Genomic DNA, 15,913 nt, shown 5'->3' on the forward strand with positions numbered 1-15,913 from the left:
TGTTCTGTTTATGTTAAAGTCTAATTGAAGTAGCTTTGTCAAACACTGAAGAGCCTCTTAATGACTGGTAGGTAGTAGACGAAAGCCTTGCCACACACAGTCCGTGTAATTATTTTTGTATGGACATAGTGTAAATCCCTCCCCAACAGATGATTTTTTTAATCCTATTTTGGTTAGGTGAGTTATGAAGAGGTTTTAATTTTCTGAGCAAACGTGTAACTTCTTTAAAAATAGTAATTCTTTTCAGCCTGTTGGTTGAGCCTTCGATATACAGCATGTAATTGCTGACAATTTGAGGATTCTCATAAAATAGTAGAGTAGTAGAATCACGTTAAATAACTCTTGGGATCATAGGGCTTAGGGAGAATGGCATTGTTTGAACTTTCTGTTGTTTTATTCTCCTACTCAGGGATTTACTTTATAAAAGTCCTAAAATATACTCAATTTGTTACAAGTCAGATCCACTACCACAAATTCCCTTTAGTGGGCATACTTTTTTTTTTTTTTGAGATGGAGTCTCGCTCTGTCGTCCAGGCTGGAGTGCAGTGGCACTATCTCGGCTCACTGCAAGCTCCGCCCCCTGGGTTCACGCCATTCTCCTGTCTCAGCCTCCTGAGTGGCTGGGACTACAGGCGCCCGCCACCACGCCCGGCTAATTTTTTTTTTTTTTTGTATTTTTAGTAGAGACGAGATTTCACCGAGTTAGCCAGGATGGTCTCGATCTTCTGACCTTGTGATCTGCCCGCCTCGGCCTCCCAAAGTGCTGGGATTACAGGCGTGAACCACTGCGCCCGGCCTAGTGGGCATACTTTTTTTTAAGTGTAGGCCCACTTGTTTTAAGCAGCGTTTAACTGAGTGAAAGTCTAGTTTCATTAAAAGATCTCTCTTTTTTTTTTTGAGATGGAGTCTCGCTCTGTCGCCCAGGCTGGAGTGCAGTGGCTGGATCTCAGCTCACTGCAAGCTCCGCCTCCCGGGTTTACGCCATTCTCCTGCCTCAGCTTCCCGAGTAGCTGGGACTACAGGCGCCCGCCACGTCGCCTGGCTAGTTTTTTTGTATTTTTTTAGTAGAGACGGGGTTTCACAGTGTTAGCCAGGATGGTCTCGATCTCCTGACCTTGTGATCCGCCCGTCTCGGCCTCCCAAAGTGCTGGGATTACAGGCTTGAGCCACCGCGCCCGGCCTAAAAGATCTCTTGATGTTAGTTATAATAGAATTTGACTTGCATTGGTATCTGTTTCTACTGAGACAGTGGTATCTGTGTTATTAACTTTTGGGAAAGAGGCAGTGGGGAATGATTTAGACATTAAATGTATTCCTTTCTGCCAGGCATGATAGTGTGGAGATTGAGGCTTGAGGATCGCTTGAGCCTAGGAGTTCGAGGCCAGCCTGGGCAACATACTGAGACCCCTGTCTCTTTAAAAAAAAAAAAAAAAAAAAAATTATACACACAGAAAATGCTAGAGTCATTTGTGTATTTTTTGTCTCAAGTTTATTTGTTTCAAATACCCACATTTCTGGACTATTTCCCCTATCGTTAAGCCTGCTTAATAAATGCCAACTAGTTTTTATGCTATCAGAAGTGAAATTAAGAAGGCAGATCGACTAAAAGAAAAAGAATCACATATAAATCATTTGGAAGTGAAATACATTAAACTCTTGATTACTCTTAAACTATCCACTTTAATGGGTTCTACTTGGATCTTCTTGGTGGCAAAGCCATCTCCTGGGTGTAGGTTATGTCAGCATTTTCTTCCATTGGCTGTTTTTTAAGTGTAAACTGTTGTTTAAGAGGAGAAGGACACGCCAAGGGAAAGCAAGTGAACTGAACACTCAGTGACTTCCTTTGGCCTCAAGGGAAGGATGAATCTAAACACAAAAGACCTGTCTTGCCGAGGGTTGGGGATCTGTGTTTCAGTGATTGGTCTGAGAGGAGATGATTGCCGTTTTTCAGTAGGAGTCAACAAAAGGAAACTTGAAAGTCTTAATACAGCCCGGCATAGTGGCTCACGCCTGTAATCCCAGCACTTTGGGGAGGCTGAGATAGGCAGATCACTTGAGGCCAGGAGTTCAAGACCAGCCTGGCCAACATAGCGAAATCCCGTCTTTACTAAAAATATAAAAATTAGATGGTTGTGGTGGCTCGTGGCTGTAATCCCAGCTACTGAGGAGCCTGAGGCGGGAGAATAGCTTGAACCCTGGAGTTGGAGGTTGCAGTGAGCCGAGATCGTACCGTTGCACTCCAGCCTGGGCAACAGAGTGAGACTGTCTCAAGAAAACCCCAAAACTTAATAGCTTGTGTTTGAAAGTAGTTGCAAAACACGACACCCTTGTTTTAAGAGTGAGTATGGCAGACACATGGGGAGCGCCTTTGCTGCTGCTTCCCTCATTAGCACAGATACTTTGGAATTGACCGAACATGTAATGTTTGAAATTGAACGTATGCTTTTAGTGAACGTTGTACTTTTCCTGGGTCTTTACTAAGGAACATTCCTCATATACTAGACTGAATTGTATCAGATGCTTTCACATCACAAGTAGAGCAAGTTTGTATTTGATGCTTTGCTTTCAAAATTATGCAACAATGTATTTCGTTTTAACAGAATATAAATAATGGTGGGTAAGGAGAGTGGCCAACTGCCCAATAAAGTAAGTTAAAATTCCAGTGAGAGAGAACTAGGAAAACTGAACTCTTGAACAGCTCTGAAAACATTGCGTTGAAGTATCTAGCAATGCCATTTATTATGAATTGTTAGTCAAAACCTGTTTATATGATTTTGCACAGTGGTTTTATACCTAAAAGGTATTGGATCGAGAAACAAAGTTATTACAATTTGGGTCTTCTCGAATGAATTACCCTGTCCGTGTTTGTTTAAGTGTAAATGAAAATACAGTTATGTGCTGCTTTAATGATGTTTCAGTCAACAACAGACCACATGTACGACGGTGGTGCCATAAGATTATGATGGAGCTAAACAATTTCTGGTGACCAGTGAGTTGTGTTACAGGTGCCTACGATATTCAGTAGACAACATCCTGTACGGGTTTTGTAGCTTAGGAGCAATAGGCTCTAGCATATAGCCTAGGTGTGTAGTTGGCTATACTATCTAGGCGTTTGATCCCACAATGACAAAATTGCCTAATGCCACATTTCTGAGAACATATTCCCGTCATTGAGCATGGCTGTGTATCCTAAAACTGATCTTTATTTTGGCAGTTTATAAATCACGCATATACTTTCACCCCCTCCTTGGGGAAATGGTTTCTCAGATATTTTGCATTCCTCTTCAAACTCTGAAGTACACAGGCAGTGGTCATGCGGCATGATCTAAGTTAAAAAGGCATGGCACCCGTTTACAGGGATCCACCCTTGTGGATTGAGAGTTTAGTCCACATCTGATTCGATGTTTGTATCCTCACATTTATTATATGTCTTTCCACTTCAGAAACATAAGTTGATCTGCAGCCAATGGGTAGTGGTACATTTTGGTCACTTTGCTGTCCTCCATCTGGTTAGGTAGAACTAAGATGTGTGTGTTCTTCCAAATTGATGGTAATGAGGAAAAGAAAAGCACTTGGAGAATGTTCTGGACAGTTAGGAAGATGACAGAAAAGCAGGTCAACACCACCAGAATGTCGATTACGGACCAGTTATCGAGCCCTAAGAATCAGAGTTCTGCACCTTGCGTTTTCATGGATTTTCGATGGCAACATGACCTCTAAGTCCTAACTTTAGGAAAACAGAATTTGATGTATAAAATATGTGTAAGAATAATCATAGCTTATAATGACATAAAAGTTTATGATGCTAGTATTGCCTTTGAGTTGATAAACAATTTCAGTGGGCTGATTTGTGGCAGCCCTTGTGAGCTGCCATCTACCATGTATGTCTTAAAATTTAAAAAAAAGACTATTAAGCAACTCCATTTTTCTGTATGTCAGATTTCATAAGAGTTAAATTTCAGTTCAGCCTTTTAATGTGAGTTACTACAAAAGTGAACTATGGGTTTCAATTTTGTGTCTTCTTTGAATCATTCTGGCATTTTGTGCCTTTTCACACATATTGTTCTAGACAGCCCCACCAACTCCTGTGACATAGATGGGTTTGGGAGGCCATCTTCCTAAAGTTGCTGTCTGAACAGCTCAGCAGTAAATTATACCAACCATGATGAATTGAAAAGAAGGCTTCTGGGGAAAGTTGGTAATTACAACTGACTTCTGATGATATGCCCTAAAAGAAGGTAAAATAGATACACCAATGGCAATGACTTGGGAATGCAGGTCAGACTTAAAGTTTCAACCTAGGAATTCCCTGTCCTCTATCCTTGGTGGCCCACCTTCCTCATTTTGATTCTTTTAACCTCCATAATTAGACTGTGTATTGGGCTTTAGGCTAGGAATAAAATAGTAAATGAAAATGTTGATGTTGAAAGAGGAATTTAAGTAGAGCGAAGAGTGATATTAGAAATTTGGAAGTGGTATTGGTTCTGGCTTGTCCATAAGACTGACGTTTGAATGATAACAGTAGGATTCATTCACTTGAACGTAATTCAGCCCAGTCTTAGGAGGAATTAGAACTGCTTTGGCACCCCTGTTCTTTCACCGCAAGGGAGAAGAGGAACTCATGACCTTCATAAAGCGTCAGTGTTTCCTCCAGTTTATGGTTATTCAAATGAGTCAGGATGGAAGGCTTGATGTACATGTGATATGTTACAAAACTGGACCTTAACTGTTTCTTGAGTGTTTGGATCTTAAGAGAACATCTTTGACAATAAGTATTTAATCTTCATTTCTTACAATCATTCCTCTTAAAATGGAGCTTTGTTTTAAAAAAAAATTTTTTTTTTTTTTTCTGTCACTCAGGCTAGAGTGCTGTGGCGTGATCATAGCTCACTGCAGCCTTGAACTCCTGGGCACAGGTGGTCTTCCTGCCCCAGCTTCCTGAGTAGCTGGGACTACAGGCAGATACCACCATGTCCAGCTAATTTTTAAATTTTTTTTTGTAGCAACAGAGTCTCACTGTGTTGTCCAGGCTGGTCTTGAAATTCCTGGACTCAAGTGATCTTCCTGCCACAGCCTCCCAAAGTGTTGCGATTACAGGCATGACCTACCACACCAGGCCTGAAATATAACTTTATTAATACATCTTTAATATGTCAAGATGTTTAAAACTTGTCCAGATTTTAAGGAAGTTGGGCTAACATTTCCTCTTGAGATGCGGAAAGTTGTTGGTTTTCTCAAACGCTTAAATTAAATAAATTAATTTGCTTTTCCCTTCTCCTTCCACCTCTATTAGCTCTTTATTTTCTAGGGGGGATTCTGATGTCTGTAGTGAGCTGACCGTCATACCGGGAGTGGTCTGCTCATGTATTTACACGCGTGCTCATCTTTGCCATAGCTGAGCACGGTGCAGCTCCTTATCTGTTCCGAGGAATGATCTGCCGCAGGTTGCAAAATGAATGAAGTGGCAGAGCCAGGGTGTGAACCCCATCTTCCTGGTTTGTGTGCCTGGGCCCTTGCCCTTTACTGTACGTCTTCTCGGGAGCTGTCATTTAGACTTTCTGGACCAGGAGCTAAATGACCTTTAAAGTCTGTTGAGTTATTTCTAACAAATATGAATGGAGTCATTTGCCATAACCAACAACTTTGATCTCCAGATGTTTAATTCATCCTGTATTACTGTCTAATGAGAACTTACTTTATGCCACGCACTGTCTGGTTGGACTAATGATTGGCCTTGCCTTCAGGGTAGTCTGAGGCATAAGATCAGAAAGGAACAGATGGCAACTGTTTGTAGAGAGAAGTGATCATTGGCAGAGGGGTGTTGAGGGGAGGAAGCAAGGAGGGGAGGCCTCATGCAGCTAGTAGGGATGGCAGTAACAGGCTGAGGACACAGAAGGCCATCAAGTCCTGTTACCTTAGATGGGGCAGACTTTGTTGAGCAACACACCACTAATGTCAGGTGGGCGGTGATGAGGTCGGCTGCCATGGAGACAGTGTGGAGAATCTTGAGTGCCTTCTGTCGGTCTTACTCTGAGATTAGGATTTAGGATCATTGCAAGAGACTAATAACAGAATGATATGGTATTTTAGTTTATGAAAGACTTGCCACTAGATAAAATTTTTCTAGAATAACGGAATAATCATTAAGAAAAATCTAGGTGGTTCAGTGTCTCTTCTATATTTTCCAAGTCTGTAAAGGTTTATTCTACGTTTAACACTGTACCAGAATGGCCTTTCAAAGAGTGTCAGAGGCTGGAAGAAAAGCTGGTGGAGTACATTCGCTCGTACGTCTCCTGAGGGTCCATTTGGTCTGCTGTTTCAGAGGTGGTGCTCATTGGCTTTTGTAGGTGTGTGTCTGAAATGTTGTTCCTTGCAGTTATTGAAGAAACCACTGGGTGATGCTAAAAGACTTGATTTTAACACGATGGAAGACAAACAGTGAAACTGCTTTTTAACCTGCCTGCGCCTCAAAATAAGCAAACTGGAAGCTGGCATCGATTTAAGGGAATGGTTGAGGTAGAAACTAAAGGTTTCTGTCTGACCAGTTCACACTGTTTCACAAATAAATGCTGGAAAAAAGTCGGTTTATAGTTTATTTATATATCCTCTGATTGCATGGAGATTGAATGGTCAAGCTTCCAGGCCATGCAGATTATTCTGGGCACGTGACTCAGTTAAGAACATAAAAGGAGGCCAGGCACAGTGTCTCACACCTGTAATCCCACTACTTTGGGAGTCCGAGGCGGGCAGATTGCTTGAGGCCAGGAGTTCAAGACCAGTCTGGTCAACATGGCAAAAACTCTGTCTCTCGACTTTGTCTCAAAAAAAAAAAAAAAAAAAGCTATGTTTTCAGACAGAGCTTAGTGCAGCCAGTTCTTGATTGCTCTGCACCTGCTTTCCTTTTAAGAGGGGAGTTAGCCTCCACTCTTAAAGCATGTTTTTGAGTCTGTTCGAACGGGTCAACAAGGAAGGGAAGTTTCAGGCAGATCTTGTATGCCTGACCGTGGTGGCTTCCTTCATTTCCTTCCAGTGTCAGTGCTAAACGGGAATGAATGTCTTCAAGCACTGTCTCACCCACCTCTGGCATCTTCACCCTGACTCTGCCCTAGAAGACCTTTCCTCCCATATCGTCAAGAAAACCAAAGTTGCTCTTTCACTCCTTCTCCCACCCAGAAACTTTGCTGCATCTTCCTGGATCCCTAGCTCCTTGCGCCCCATGATCCTGTCTCCTTCCTCAGCCCAGCTTCTGGCTGAGCAGCCTCCACTTGCTGTCTTCACTCCTACACGCTGCCCCTGCACGCCTCTCGCTTTTCTACCCTTCCAGCCCTGTACTCTGGGGACCTGTGCGTATGTTTGTGTGATTATCAATCTGTCGAACCAGGAAGATTGAGGCTGCAGTGAGCCGTGATCTCGTCACTGCATGCCAGTCTGAGTAACAGAGGAAGATCCTGTCTCTAAAATAATAATTACGGTTGGGTGTGGTGGCACACATCTGTAGTCCCAGCTACTCGGGAGGCTGAGGCACAAGAATTGCTTGAGACCCAGAGGCGGAGGTTGGAGGGAGCCAGGATGGTGCCACTGCACTGCAGCCTGGGCGACAGAGTGAGACTGTTTCAAAAAAAAAAAATCAGTCACTTGCTGGTCTTTGGATATAAATATACTATTTACTGGTGTCATCTGGGTACCTTTTACCAACATCTCTAAAACTGAACTCATCACCACATGAAACAAAAAATAACCTGCTCATCCTGTTGTATTCCTGCTCTAGCTGGATAGCACCGCTGCCCCAGCCAGTGAGAACCTTCTAGTATCTCTCTTCTTCCTCAGCTTCCATTTGGTGCATTCAGCCCCTGACCTTTCCAGAGTTTCTGCAGCCCTTGGATTCGGCTAAGCATCCTTCCCCCATCCCCCATCCCCCAACACCCCTTCAGCTTAGCCTGTACAGTGTGTGTTTGGAGCCAGGGACATCACAGTTTGTCCCTGCACTGGTCTGCGAGCTCGCCTAGGGCAGGACCATCTCGCATTCGTCTCTGTTCCTTGCTTACCCGGTGCCCACGCCGTGGCTCACGCCTGTAATCCAAGCACTTTGGGAGACCAAGGCAGGTGGATCACTTGAGCTCAGGAGTTCCAGGACCAGCCTGGCTAACATGGTGAAACCCTGTCTCTGCTAAAGATACAAAAATTAGCTGGGCGTGGTGGTGCCCATCTGTAATCCCAGCTGTACGGGAGGCTGAGGCAGGAGAATCACTTGAACCCAGGACACAGAGGTTGCAGTGAGCCGAGATCGCACCACTGCACTCCATCCTGGGTGACAGAGCAAGACTCGTCTCAAAAAAACAAAGGTTTCTATGTTAGAAAGATAGCAGGTTTTGAGTCTTAAGGTTAGGTTAAAAAATGTCAATTTGATACAAAAATACTATGGCGAAGACTTGTTGGAATCATGCTGGAGTTTTTATTTGAGACACTGTGCCTTTACGTCATTGATGGTTATTTGAAAATGCACATTTTTAACACTGCGATTATATTAGTAGCTGTTCTGTGGCACACGCTAGAAATGATAGACTGTTGTGATGATATGGTTTAAAGACAAATGTAAAAATCCACTGTAAATAGACTTTAAGCCTGTGAGAAAAAGTAAGTATCTGAAACCTTGGAATAAAAGGGATTGTTAAGTGAAGCCCCTTATATATTGAGGAAAGGGCTCAACCTCTTGAGTCAGGTAGACCCAGGTTCACAGGTCATTTCAGCTGTTATGTGACTTCAGTTTTCTCATCTGTAAAATGGGGGTGGTAGCTATCTCTGACAGTAGGGTTGTTATGATAATTATGAATAATATACACAAAGCTTCTAGCACAGTGTCCCCCACATGACAGGCGCTGTCTCTGCTGGGTGTCATCACATGCAGGCTTGGGGTTCAGTTCGTAACTGATCCATTGTTCATTTATTTCAAGGCCCAGTTCTGTATTCCATATTGAGAGAGAGAGGAGCTTTGCAAACTTAGTCTAACTGAACACATTCCACAGAATCTGTAATGTTTTCCTTTCTACAGAAGAAGACCTATGCAGAAATGATGCCCTACGCGTCTTCAGTTAGAAGGAAGAGGACATTTACTCTCACAGGAAGGAGGGAATGAGAGGGTGTGTGTGTGTGTGTGTGTGTGTGTGTGTGTTGAATTTTGCAAATTAATTTCTTCATTCTATTAGTGCCGAAGTCTGGGATCTGCCAGTACAATGTAGTTTAGAAAAGAAAAGCTTTTTTTTGAGCCATGCCTTACATGGATGCTAGGGAGTCTCGCTCTGTCGCCCAGGCTGGAGTGCAATGGCCGGATCTCAGCTCACTGCAAGCTCCGCCTCCCGGGTTCACGCCATTCTCCTGCCTCAGCCTCCTGAGTAGCTGGGACTACAGGCGCCCGCCACCTTGCCTGGCTAGTTTTTTGTCTTTTTTTGTTTTTTTTGTTTTTTTTTTTTTTAGTAGAGACGGGGTTTCACTGTGTTAGCCAGGATGGTCTCGATCTCCTGACCTCGTGATCCGCCCATCTCGGCCTCCCAAAGTGCTGGGATTACAGGCTTGAGCCACTGCGCCCGGCCTATTATACTTTATTTTTACATGAATTTTTTATTTTTGTTGGTACATAGTAGGTGTATCTATTTGTGGGTTATATGATTAGTGTACAATTTAAAAGTAAAGGAGACAGTGTGGATTGGCTACAGATTATGAAGTTGAGGCCCTGGCTATGCTACCTGGCTCCTGTGTGATCACAGGTAAGTTAGTTAGTCTTTGGGAGCCTCAGTTTCTTTTTTGGTGAAAGGGGCAAGGTGGTGGTACTCCTAGATTACTAAGGATTAAGTCCAGCCAGTTAACATTTGTAAATTGTAAAGAACGTGCTAAGTGTAGAAGGGTTTATAAATTGTAGCCATCACCATTAGAAGATTCATAGTGGGACAGGGGGAGACCTTGTTTTAAAGCATTTCTGATGGTTAATTCTATAAAGATGACATTCGCAGCTGTTTTAATACAGAAAAAGAGTGATGTCCACTCAAGGTGAACCTGAGGCTAAGCAGCGTGTTTGTAAATGGAATAAGGGAATTACAGTGTATAAAACAGTTGCTAAATTGGATTTCTAGTGGACAGTTTAATTCGTAGGAGACTGTCGTCTCTGAAAGGAATATCTTGACTCCCTGAACAGCCATTGAACATGCGCAGTGATGTGTAGGGTCAGCATTAGATGCTGGGGATGCAGAGAGGACTGAGACGCAAGTTCTGCCCAGACATCTTTCTGTCTGGTGTCTGAGACACCTTGCTGCTAATGAGACACACCTGGCTGACAGTGTTTAAGGAAAAAAGGCTGTATCTCTCAAATCTATTCTCTAATAATGATACTGTGTTCACATTTTTTTGTTTCTCATTAAAATAGGTAGTTCTTGTGTTCCCTAATTCTGTTCCCCCCAGGAAGATTAAATGTTGCTGTTTGAGGGAAAAGATTAATTTCAAAAAAGTTTTAATTAAATAGTGTACTTGATGTTGAACTGAATGAAGCCTTAACAGTATGCATTTTCTTTGGATATGTGCTTTATTGAAGGGATTTTAAATGCTCTCCCAGAGTAGAGCATATGAAATGATTTGAATATTCTTCACTAGATGTCGTTGATTTCTGAAATATGCTTCTTCCCTCTTTCAGAGTTACTGGAGAATGTAACCCTAATCCATAAACCAGTGTCGTTGCAACCCCGCGGGCTGATCAATAAAGGGAACTGGTGCTACATTAATGCTGTATCCTTCCTGGACGCTGTCCGCAAGGCCAGCGTGTTGCAGCTCTCCCTCCTTTGGGTGCATGTGACTTAGTTCAGCCTCCGTGGGCCATCTAGCCCTACATTTGAATCCCCAAGCCTGGTTTATTATTACTTGGTCTGCCTACCTTGCTTAAAAACGGGGTTATTCCTGGCCACAGTCCGTCTCCCTCTAAAAGAGAGGATCTGTTGGCATATGAATGAGGGCTGCAGACAAGCTGACTCATTCGAGTGGTTACAGATCATAGGGCAGAGCAGCCACTTACAACTGGAAATTTGGTTTTAACTCATTGAACTATCTTGGATAAGTCAAGTTCGTAAATACAAGCGATTGACTGCTTCGTAGATCCTCATATGGACATCACAGGACAGTTACCCTAGTAATGATTTGGTTTATTCCTTTTTGTGGTGACATGTCTAAGTAGTTCAATGTCCTTAACTTATTTAGGTTTTTAGAGATGTTCTTGGTGCTAAACGTGCCTTTAGGAAATGTGGTGTGTCTGTTTCATTTCCTTTACGCTTCCTTACTGCCACTATGTAGACACTGCAGGCACTGGTTGCTTGCCCGCCGATGTACCACCTGATGAAGTTCATTCCTCTGTATTCCAAAGTGCAAAGGCCTTGTACGTCAACACCCATGATAGACAGCTTGTAAGTAAGGTGGTGAAAGATGTGTTATGTGGTGGGGGTTTTTTCCCCTCTGATAATTAGAATTGAAATAGTTTAGTAAAGCTCTTATTTCCTGCCAGTGAGTCTTACAATTTTGTCTTTTATAAAAAATAGACTGTTCGTGATTTTATATGGAAGCTAACCAGAAATGGAATTGGAGCATTGTTACCTGTGTTCTTTAGATTCAGTAGAAAATATTTCAGTGTTTACCAGCATATATCACTTAAAATAGACCAAAAATGCATATAGAAAAGACTTGAGTTCACTAGGTATTACAGCACTGGTTACCTAAAATCTACTATACTCGTGTAGCTGATATTCTACTTAGCCATCAAAGGTCTTTAGTAAAAATATATATATACTGTTTAAAACTGCACTATTCAACGTTTTTTCCCCCATGTTTAGTGTTCGGCTAATGAATGAGTTTACTAATATGCCAGTACCTCCAAAACCCCGACAAGGTTAGTAAAAATGAGTTTTGTTGATGCTATTACATATTGGGAGTTATGGAGACAGATGACTTATATTTGGTAAATTCATTCGTGGTGGGAAGAAAGTGTCTACACCTGTGCCATTGTCAGCATTCAGCCGGGTGGGAGGTGGGGGAATTTTGATGATGTTGCTTTTTTCATCATTTGTGACTTCACTGTAGTTAGGAAAACCTGTGTCCTGTTTCCATTGCAGCTCTTGGAGATAAAATCGTGAGGGACATTCGCCCGGGAGCTGCCTTTGAGCCCACATATATTTACAGACTCCTGACAGTTAACAAGTCAAGCCTGTCTGAAAAGGTTTGAGACTTCTCTGATGTCGCTAGTATCAAGTGTTGCCTTTTTTTCCAGTGTTTATGTGGTAACTGTTGCTTATTCGGTATTTGCCCTCTGTCTCCAGCGCTGTAAGTAGATGTAGGTTTATAACAGAGTCTATTGCTTGGATGAATTGAAGAGTGGCCTTGCTCACACTCTTCATCATCTGACCTTGCTCAGATAACTTTTATGGCGCACCAAGCACTGCTGTCAGTACTTTACGTATATTAACTTAGTCGACTTTGTGAATAAAGTATGATTATGGTCTCCTTGTTACAATTAAGAGAAGTGAATCCACTGTCTACGGTCATATAGCTAATGTGCATGGCAGAACCCAGCTTTCAAGACAGCTCTCTTAACCACTGCACTGTGTGCCACTGGGGTAGAGTGGAGTGTGTTGGGCCTGGAATGATGGCAGTATTCAGAAGAGCTTATGTCTTTATCGTACTTACAGGCTTTAGTAGCTATTTGATGTACCTGATTCCTTTACCTAAATTTTTTTAAAAATCATATATTTTGTTACTACAGGCATGGGACCAAGTGGCCAGGGCGCCTTTATAAAAGGCCCTGGGGCTGTTGAGAGTGAATTGAGCCACCCTTAGCACAGTTAACTGAAGCATTTCTTTCCTCCCAGACTGAGTTGGTGATGACTCAGTACAAGCAGTTGAAATGATGCTTAGGGAGATGTATTCAGAGAGAGAACTGGTTGAGAAAATGCCATTTAAGTCAAGTTTACTTAAAGCTTCCTTGCTTTGAAGAAGAGTGAATGTCCAGGGCATCGTAGCAGGATACCACTAGGGACAGCATAGAGTTTTAAGCTCTTTAAATGTTTATAATGCAACTTTTGGTATTGGCTTGGAATTATTTCCCAAGTAATGGGAACATGGTATTAGGGGTGCAGAAATGGAATAAAGTGTGCCCTCTGCCCTCAGTGAGGGAATGAGATAAATGGATAGTCAACAAGAGAAGTACAAACATACAGAGATACCTTAGAATCCAGAGGGGGCCACCTAGCTCAGGTGGAGGCAAAATAAAGTGGGTGCTCAGGAACCCCTCTAGGATCATGCACAGAGATAATGCAGTGAACAAAAGCAGCTTTTTAAGGTGACATTAATATGGGATGTGTTGGGCTCCCCAAGACCACCCTGAGGTTTGGGTGATTCACAGGAAGGACTCAGAAAATGCAGAAGCTGGTACACCTGTGCTATGGTTTATGACAGCAGAAGCATGCAAAGCAGTCAGGAAGGGAAAGGACAGATGAGGCAGGGCCTAAAGGAGACCTCCAGACTCCTCTCCCAGTGCAGCCAGAAGGCTGTGCCTAACTGTTCCAGCACCAGACTGTGACCACACCTGTGAAATGCCGCTTCCCAACGAAGCTCATTACAGACTCCAGGTCCAGAGTTTTTACTGAGGGCTGGTCCCATAGGTACCATCTGCCTAGCTTGAACCAAAATCCAAACTCCCAAAACAAAAGCAAAAGTGTTAGCAGAAAACACATTGCTTGCACAAACAGGTTTAGGCAGAATCCCATATCAGTTATTGGACTGATGGGGACCTTGCTGAAAACCAAGTTCCCAGATACCAGCCAACGTTGCAAGCAGGCCTTTCCAAGGAGAGCCACCCAGGCCTGCTGTGAAAAGTCTTCAGCACACTTTGGCTGTGCCAGTTTTTGCCCTTTGTTGCACATGTGCAGAGCATGCACTCACGTGAACAGCTGCTGTCCACGTCTACTATTTGGAGAGGGCAAGTAAACTTGAATGCAGTAGATGCTTCAGAGAGAACAATTTGCAGGGCCTTGGAACAGGCAGTTGTGCTGTGAAGAGTGAAATATGAACTGATGATAAGTAACAGAATCAAACACTCCTGATGTGGGATTATTAAACTCTTGGGTGACTCATCTGTGAATGATTTTGCTGATGTATGTGCAAAACAGCTAATGCTTTAAATCCGTGAAGTTTTTCCACATATAGTTTGAGGTCTTTCCCGTGTAGTTGTCCATCATCAAAGACAGACAGAAGCAGACATAGGGCTGCTTAGTTCACTGCTCGAGTGGTAACAGTAGTTGAACAGTGAACTGGCCCTAGACATCTAGTTCTTCGTCTTCTATTTCGTTTACCCAAGACAGAATTTTGTTTTTTTTTAGTGACTTTTTTGTGATAAAGTCAATGTGGCAGGGTGTGGTGGCTCCTGCCTGTAATCCCAGCACTTTGGGAGGCCAAGGCAGGCAGGTCGCCTGAGGTCAGGAGTTGGAGACCAGCCTGGCCGACACGATGAAACCCCATCTCTACTAAAAATACGAATATTAGCCAGGTATGGTGGCACACGCTTGTAGTCCCAGCTACTCGGGAGGCTGAGGCAGGAGAATCACTTGAACCCGGGAGGTGGAGGTTGCACTGAGCCGAGGTTGCACCACTGCACTGCACTCCAGCCTGGGTGACAGAGTGAGACTTTGTCTCAAAAAAAAAGTAATGTATATTTATTGAAGAAAATTTTGAAAATACAGAAAAGTATAAATAATAAAAGTCCCCATTTAGAGATACGTGTTTAATCTGTTTCTCCTTTTCTTCCCACTCTTGGGATTTCAGCTATGCAAGGAAAACCCATGTCATCGTGTCATTGTTTGGAAATACTTTACATCTTCCATTTCAGAGGAGGCATGGTTGGACTTTGCAAGTACTGTATGTCCTGCAGGCCTTGGACAGTGATCAGTTCACACTAAAGTGATTATATTTGACCTTTTCAGGGTCGACAAGAAGATGCTGAGGAATACTTAGGCTTCATTCTAAATGGACTTCATGAGGAAATGTTGAACCTAAAGAAGCTTCTCTCACCAAATAATGAAAGTAGGTTATGGCCCACTTGCCCCACAGAGTTGTGCAAGAGTTCGCTGTAAACAAGTGTTGCATGCTCATATGTTATGTTGCTTCCCTGCCCCTCGGTCGTTTTCCCTTCAAATAGCATTGATTCCTTACGATAACTTACACCATCGAGAAGGTTATATTTAGGTAAATTACAGTTTATCCCGAACTTCTGCCATTTTCCTTCAACTTTTAATTAGGAAAATGATCAAGCATATAGAAAAGCTGAAAGAATCGTTTGATGAATACCTTTATAATTGCTGAGTATAGTTTTAAGCATTTTTCTGATGCTATACACACACTGTATATATATATATATATATGTACTATATCTGTCCTATCTATCCGTCCATATATACATACATAAACATACATTTTCCCTGAATGATTCAAAGTTAAGTTGCAGCTAACAGTCTAGTTCATCCCAGGTGCTAAAGCATCCCCTGAGAATCCGCTCCTGCATAACCACAGTCCCTTATCTAACTGAGAAAACCAACTGTAATGACATTGTAATACCGACTTTGCAGAGCATCTTCAGATTTCTCCAGTCAATCCCAGGAATGTCTTTTCTAGGAGTTTATGTAAGCAAGGATCCAGTGGTGGTGCGCGTGTTGCGATTGGTTGCTGTGGATCTAGTGGCGTTGCGCCTGTTTTGATTGGTTGCCGTGGATCCGGTGGCGTTGCACCTGTTGCCGTTGGTTGCCATGGATCCAGTGGCGTTGCGCCTGTTGCAGTTGGTTGCCGTGGATCCAGTGGCGTTGCGCCTGTTGCGATTGGTTGCCGTGGACCCAGTGGC

General features: G+C 42.9%; 1 protein-coding gene across 1 annotated transcript in view; it reads left to right on the plus strand.

Moving 5' to 3' along the window:
* The window catches only part of USP10 (ubiquitin specific peptidase 10), an 81,333-nt gene that overhangs the window by 49,032 nt on the left and 16,388 nt on the right, over window positions 1-15,913 (plus strand). Inside the window, exons 5-9 of the mRNA XM_026447264.1 lie at window positions 10,679-10,770; window positions 11,329-11,438; window positions 11,862-11,917; window positions 12,141-12,244; window positions 15,003-15,102. Coding sequence (XP_026303049.1) covers window positions 10,679-10,770; window positions 11,329-11,438; window positions 11,862-11,917; window positions 12,141-12,244; window positions 15,003-15,102 — 462 coding nt within the window. The remainder of the gene's footprint in view (window positions 1-10,678; window positions 10,771-11,328; window positions 11,439-11,861; window positions 11,918-12,140; window positions 12,245-15,002; window positions 15,103-15,913) is intronic.

The sequence above is a fragment of the Piliocolobus tephrosceles genome, chromosome 17 (genome assembly GCF_002776525.5).
Source record: "Piliocolobus tephrosceles isolate RC106 chromosome 17, ASM277652v3, whole genome shotgun sequence".
Taxonomy (NCBI): Eukaryota; Metazoa; Chordata; class Mammalia; order Primates; family Cercopithecidae; genus Piliocolobus; species Piliocolobus tephrosceles.